Source organism: Colletotrichum scovillei (assembly GCF_011075155.1).
Source record: "Colletotrichum scovillei strain TJNH1 chromosome Unknown Contig00001, whole genome shotgun sequence".
Lineage (NCBI taxonomy): Eukaryota > Fungi > Ascomycota > Sordariomycetes > Glomerellales > Glomerellaceae > Colletotrichum > Colletotrichum scovillei.
In genome coordinates this window covers 1,130,631-1,136,626 of record NW_023336259.1, presented here as the reverse complement: position 1 = coordinate 1,136,626, position 5,996 = coordinate 1,130,631, and the positions used below count along the sequence as shown (strand labels likewise).

Sequence of the window (5,996 nt, the reverse complement as noted above, 5' to 3'; positions counted from 1 at the left end):
ATCTGACAGTATCGTGGCTACCATCTCATCGACTTTAACTCTTTTATCTTCTGATCTTATTCGCTATTACTTCCCTTATCTCTCGTCTACCCATCCCGAAGAAGTATGGAACCTCAACCTGCCAATGATGTCCCAGATACTACGCACGATGATACCATTTCCCTTATGATTCTCGAATATCTTTGATCATCGATCATCATCACATCAGCTTTCAAGCTACATCACCGCGAAACTTTATGCAGCTGCCTTAGATACCCTTTCTCTCTTCATTGAAGCAGAAACTAATTGTTGGAAATCACGCCGGTGCCGCAAAACCACGCCACGCCTCCCAGGAACTTTCAAGCTCAATCGTGCAAGATGAGCAGACGGCAACGGGTCGCTGCGAAGTGGACGATGTTCCTCATCTTCATCCGTAATCCTTCCCTCCTTTGATTTGATCTTCAAAAGAGAGAATATGGATCGCTGTTCGGCTCTCAGACCCCCGCCTGAGACGTTTCTTGGATGGAGGAGACCTCTTGCCCTTGAGAACATTACTCAGCTACTGGACTCAATACGTCAATAACGGCAATAGTCAAGAGCCTAGGGGGTTCTTCTATGCGGAATCTCAATAATTCATGGCCAGCTCAACACAATTTCTTCTTATGGACGACAAATTATGTGTGGTTGCCGAAGTCTCAATTTATTTCACGACATTTGCCACACTTCAATACCACAAAATGAATCTGCCACTTGCATCAAGCTCACGAAAGCCATCGCAGCTTCAAACACCTGGTCCACGACTCAAAAGCCCCCGGAACAACATCCCGGCACCAGATTCATCCTCTCAGTCTATTAAGGCCCCTAAATACTGCGCCTTCTCGTCAAAAACCGACCTCCGCGTCGATCCGACCTGGCATACGATGTGAGGCTTGTTAGCATCACCCACCCAATTCAGGCTAGCTCCACAAGACCAGCCAAGCTCTCAACGGTCGACTCTCGGCAACATCCGCGAAGACTCTCTCTCCTCGGTCGTTCCGGACTAGATTTCTTTACGGAAAAGACTCACGCCAACGCCACATTACAGAGAACGGTTCGAGCGCGTCGGCGGTGGTTGCACACACACCAACACCGCAGCCGCAATGCCCGCGCTCTCTCTCTCTCACACACACGGTCAGAATCAGCCTCAAATGCGCGCAAACTACCTCATAGAGTTGCACAAGATTTGCTCGCCAAACGACACATTATAAGGCATCTGACAGATCCCATCCCAGAGACTCGTACTCTTTGTCTCTATCTTCAAACTTACATCTTCTCGAAATCTCTAATGACAAATATCCCTCGAAACATGACGGTGGCGCGCGTGTTCACAGGGACATGACTGTCACCGTATAAGGGCGAGTTCGTCGTTCGACATGGAGGTGTTCGTCCGGAAGCCAACGCCTTCTTGCCTCACATCAGCTTTCATCCGAAGTTCTGGCACGCAGAGTTCTGTGTTCTGCCCTTCCTTCACCTCTGATTGTTTTGTTTCAAACCCTTCAGAAACGCGGAATCGCATGAGATAGGCACGTCATTGTCTGGCATCCTTCTCCCAGTTCCTGTCTCCGAACCTTGACAGCCTTGCCTGCGGCACAAAATTATGTTTTGCAGTGTCCGTTTAACGCTCTGCGGCCATCTTGCTCAAATATTTGAGGATTCGGGAGATGCCGAGGTTCTTGGGGAATCTAAATTGTTCATGCTCGACCGTATGACCGGCCAGCCTCGGCGTCAAAACCATTGACATGCGTCAAACCCATCCGAACTTCCATGCCGGCATACCCTTCCTGTCCTGCTTTCTTTCCTTCGGCAGACCAGAGGGCCCAACCTTTGCACACACCTGTCAAGGGCAGCGAGACCAAGTTCTCACGACTCGCTCCCGTGGTCATAGCTAAAGCTCTGCAAGTTCGACAAGCCAAGAGAATTCATATTCACTGCAAGAAGTCAAGATGGCGAGAGTCAACAACTTCCTCCTCATTATTCCCCACATTTTCCCACCTATTTATGTTTTAATACCCCCCAACCGTCTCCATCATCTACATTTCTCAAAGGAATTCATCTCAATCTACCAGGATCGTCAGACCTCCCGTGCCAAACTTCGGCGCTACCAAAACGCCACACCACAAGGGAAGCGAGACGGATGGATGAAAAGAGAGGCAGTGGAAGAAGTCGCTCGTAGTAGAGCGGCCGTTATTACATATTAGTCCGACTGACCCACCATCACCACCCACTCTCACCCGTTTCCCTTCATCATCGTCATCAACTCCGACAAAACAATAAGTCCTATGCATATCCACATGGCATCATGGGTACTATTTACAAGAACGGTACTGGGAGTCCCATTCAGGAAAAGAAGAAAAGAAAAAAGAAATTAAGGAGAGATGAGGTGTCAGGTCTCTGTTACTTCGAGAGACCGGTGCGGCGGATGGTGCGTCCGCGGAGCTGAGCAGGAGGGTGGGCCGGAGCATTGTAACGCTTGGTGGGTGGCGAGGCGGGAGGGTTGTAGGCGGCACTACAGCAAAGTGTCAGTTTCCAAGAATTCTAAAAGAGATTGCAACGCTTCTGATGAGAAGGAAGGGGAGAAAACTTACCCAGTGTACGTGGGGAAAGGCTCGAGGTTCATGCCAGTCTGGTCAAGCACGTTGGCCGTGTTACCGGCAGCGTTACCAGCAGTGGGGATACCCTGAGCGCGGCAGGCAGCCTTGTGATCATCAGGGATGGTGAGGTTGCGGAGTCTCTCAGGAGCCTCGATGATGGTAGCGGTCAGACCCATCTCCACGTGCCACTCAATGTGGCAGTGGAAGAGGTAGACGCCGGGGTTCTTGGCCTCGAAGCGTAGGACTGCGTGAGAATTGCCCATGACGGAGACGGTGTCGCGGCGCGGGGGCTTCTGGTTGAGGCGGGCGCGGGCGACGCCGGGCCAGACGCCCGTGCCGGAAGCGGGGCGTCTGACAACCTGGAAGTGGTGGCCGTGGAGATGGAAGGGGTGGATGGCCTCGTTGTTGTTATTGACGACGATGTCAACGATGTCACCGTAATTCACGATGAAGGGGTGGACAGCGCCGTAGACGAGGGTGTTGGTGTTGTTCTCGCCGGTGGTGGAGGCCGTGTAGAGGGTGGGCACCTTCTGGTCAACGTAGGGGGTGCCGTTTACGCAAGCGCGGGGGATGCCGTTCTTGTCGAAGCAGAATGCCCAGTCGAACTGGTAGATTTTGGTGGCGGCAGGGAGGATGGCAACGTCTCCGTAGGGCTCGAAGACGGCATCGTCAGACGGACGCCATTCCTTGACAACGTCGGTACCGAAGGCTCTGTCAGGGAACATGACCAGCTGTCCGGTGTAGTTGAAGGGCCAGCTCTGAGCAAAGTCCTTGTTGCTGTAGTCGCGATTGATATCGGCGGCGATGAGGAAACCATAGTTGCGGTTATCGCGGTCAATACACTTGATGAGAACATCATAACGCTGAGCGGGAGCAATACGCAGCATGTATGAGGTCTTCTGCTTGATGTAGGCAGCATCGGACATAATCACGTTCATGTCGTGAGAGTCGAAGTGGATCATGAAGGAAGCAAAGGCGGCGAAGTTGATCATGCGGATGCGGTAGGTCTTTCCCTTCTCGAACTTGAACTTGGCGCCGAGTCCATCGTTGACGACCATGTTGTCAGGGATAGGGGGCGCGAAGCGAGTGTTGGACGGAAGCAGCATGTTCTGTACAAGAGGAATGGTCTCCGAGTTGTACCTGCATCGAATTAGTCTAGAAGTCTCACTCGCATTCTCATGCATCACTTACCAGTCTGAAACAGACAGGATGTACTCCTCGTCGTATTGCCCAGCATAGGGGTCCGCAGGGTCGTGAATAATCAGGGGACCACGCATGCCGTCGGGATACTGGCCCATGTTGTGAGAGTGCCACCAGTATGTGCCGCCCGTATCAGCCTATACGGTTTGGTTAGCTACGCTTTAAGGACCAGATCTTCATGTTGATTTGACTTACAGTGAACGAGTAGGTCATGGTCATATCCGGAGGGAGAGGGCATTGAGTAACCATGCTGGGGCCGTCCATCCAGTTGGTGCTGACTTGGTCGATGCCATGAAAGTGAATACCGGTGGTCTGGTTGCCAAGTTTGTTGGTGAGATGAACAACGACGGTGTCTCCCACAGTGGCCTCGATCTTGGGGCAAGGCCATTGGCCATTGATACCAATGACAGCCCTCGAGACATTGAGAGGGGCAGCGTTGACCCAAGTGGCCTCCCAGTTGTAGGTCACAGTCGCGGCAAGGGCAGTGTTGGCCCAAGCCAAGGCGAAGAGAGACCGCAACATATTGGGCACTCAAGACTAGACAGACCTGGTCTAGCGAGTGAAAATTAAGTAATTATGGTTACTCTTCCGGCGAACGAGTGGAGGAAGGAAGTACGAATGCAGGGGGGAAAGAAGGGAAGGGAAAGGCGCGAGTGAAGAGTAAGATCTCGTATCATAATCCGAAGAGGGAGAGCAAGAGAACTTATACAGAATGAATGACACGAGGAGGATTTGCATGGCCAGAGCGTGAGAAGGGTGGAATCTGGACGCTGCAGCCTTCTCTTGGACTGGCCGGCCCCGGCTGCTTGGTAGAGGTGATGCTCTGACATGGTGCCGGGCTTGGGTTTGCCAAAAGTCGATCGATGCTCGGTCGAGGCGAGACGGGCCACCGGAGCAGAACGGCGGCCTGGATGACATATGGCGTTGTGCTGACTGCTTGCACATGGCATGTATTGGAGTCGGGCATGGCCAGGCGTATAAGCCACAGCTTGGGATTAGCTCGATGCATGATCGGATGTCCGTTGGATGCAGCGAGCTAGGGGAGGGGGACTAGACCCTGTCAAGGCTATCTAGGATGGTTCGTATCATCAACTCTTGGGCAGGTGGGCACTGGAGAGCACGGTATGGCAGGTCCTCAGACGAATGAGTGTCGGGACAACAGTCAATATCCATGACTAGGGCCGGTGACTATCTACTCGGGGCTCTTGAGACACCGGCAACACGGCCGTGTATTCCTGTGCACTTGAAAGAAGAAACTCGTGAGCTGTAGGCGAGGGAAAGAAGTGCATGAGCAATCTAAGGTTGCATCTCTCACTAAGAAAGCAAGGGGGTCATCAGACGTGCTCAATATGCGATTGACCAAAGCCCTGGTGCCATCCGGGGTGCGCTAGCTGGGCAGAAGACTTGATGAGAATAGTTGACAATCACTGGATATGTCTACAATTGGGTGGTGATTATACGCCACCATGCAAGAAGGGCTCTCTGCAGGATAAGGAAATGAACCGGGGAGGCCACGAGAAACACAGCAGGAAGTGCTGGCGCGAATCCCTGGTCTTCAAGAGACAAAACTTCATAAGACATCTTTAAACAGCGACTTGATAGGCAATCCGTCGAGGCTGAACTTGCAGGCCACAACAGTTTGACTCGGGCGCCTTGCGAAAACGAGAGTTCCAGCCCATGTCGAAGGAAGCGTAAGACGGTTCTTCGGCAAGCAGACCACTCTTTGCGCAGGAGCAAGCTACCATCCACTTTCAAGAGTCAGTGTTCGAGTTGTGGGTGTAGGGGAACAGTGTGAGGTTGCAGGTCTAGTTCGGCCGAAGCGCTCAGGTACATGCCGACGTCATGGCGGTAGACTTTACCCTCTCGAGGTTGGGCTGTCGTTCTGTGCGAATCTAGAGCCGAGGAAAGGAACGCTTTGGTGAGATGGGATGGTCGCCGGATTCCGTCCGCCGGATTTTTCGTCCCAAGAAGCCCGCGAGCGTGGGCAATGTGCAGTTCCGTCATCTTGGCAACAAACAGACGTTGGATGAGAAGTGAATCAAGAACTTTGCTACCGGTATCCTAAACCTCTTTGCGGTGGCGTCGAAGAGTGTGGATTACCTCAACGTGTGTGGATCTGTCTCGTAGGAAAGCCAAGATTGGGGTTGTTGAACCAGGTGAACCAGGTCTCGGTGCTAGGCCCAAAAA

The 5,996-nt window shown here is 52.5% G+C and overlaps 1 protein-coding gene across 1 annotated transcript; it reads right to left on the bottom strand.

Moving 5' to 3' along the window:
- Positions 1 to 1,249: 1,249 nt before the first annotated feature.
- HER10_EVM0006505 (multicopper oxidase) lies at positions 1,250 to 4,720 on the bottom strand. Its single transcript, XM_035476088.1, has 4 exons — positions 4,005 to 4,720; positions 3,801 to 3,946; positions 2,604 to 3,749; positions 1,250 to 2,524 (listed from the first exon to the last, which is right to left on the bottom strand). Exons 1-4 carry the CDS (start codon positions 4,329 to 4,331, stop codon positions 2,413 to 2,415), a joined length of 1,731 nt encoding a protein of 576 aa, XP_035338455.1. The 5' UTR covers positions 4,332 to 4,720; the 3' UTR covers positions 1,250 to 2,412.
- Between the last annotated feature and the right edge of the window lie 1,276 nt (positions 4,721 to 5,996).

Bases quoted from the DNA above. Each gene is read 5' to 3' on its own strand.
- HER10_EVM0006505 (XM_035476088.1), bottom strand. From the start codon at position 4,331: ATGTTGCGGTCTCTCTTCGCCTTGGCTTGGGCCAACACTGCCCTTGCC. The intron at 3,947-4,004 runs GTAAGTCAAATC...CAAACCGTATAG, and splicing joins CCATGACCTACTCGTTCACT to GCTGATACGGGCGGCACATA. The intron at 2,525-2,603 runs GTAAGTTTTCTC...ACTTTGCTGTAG, and splicing joins CCTTTCCCCACGTACACTGG to TGCCGCCTACAACCCTCCCG.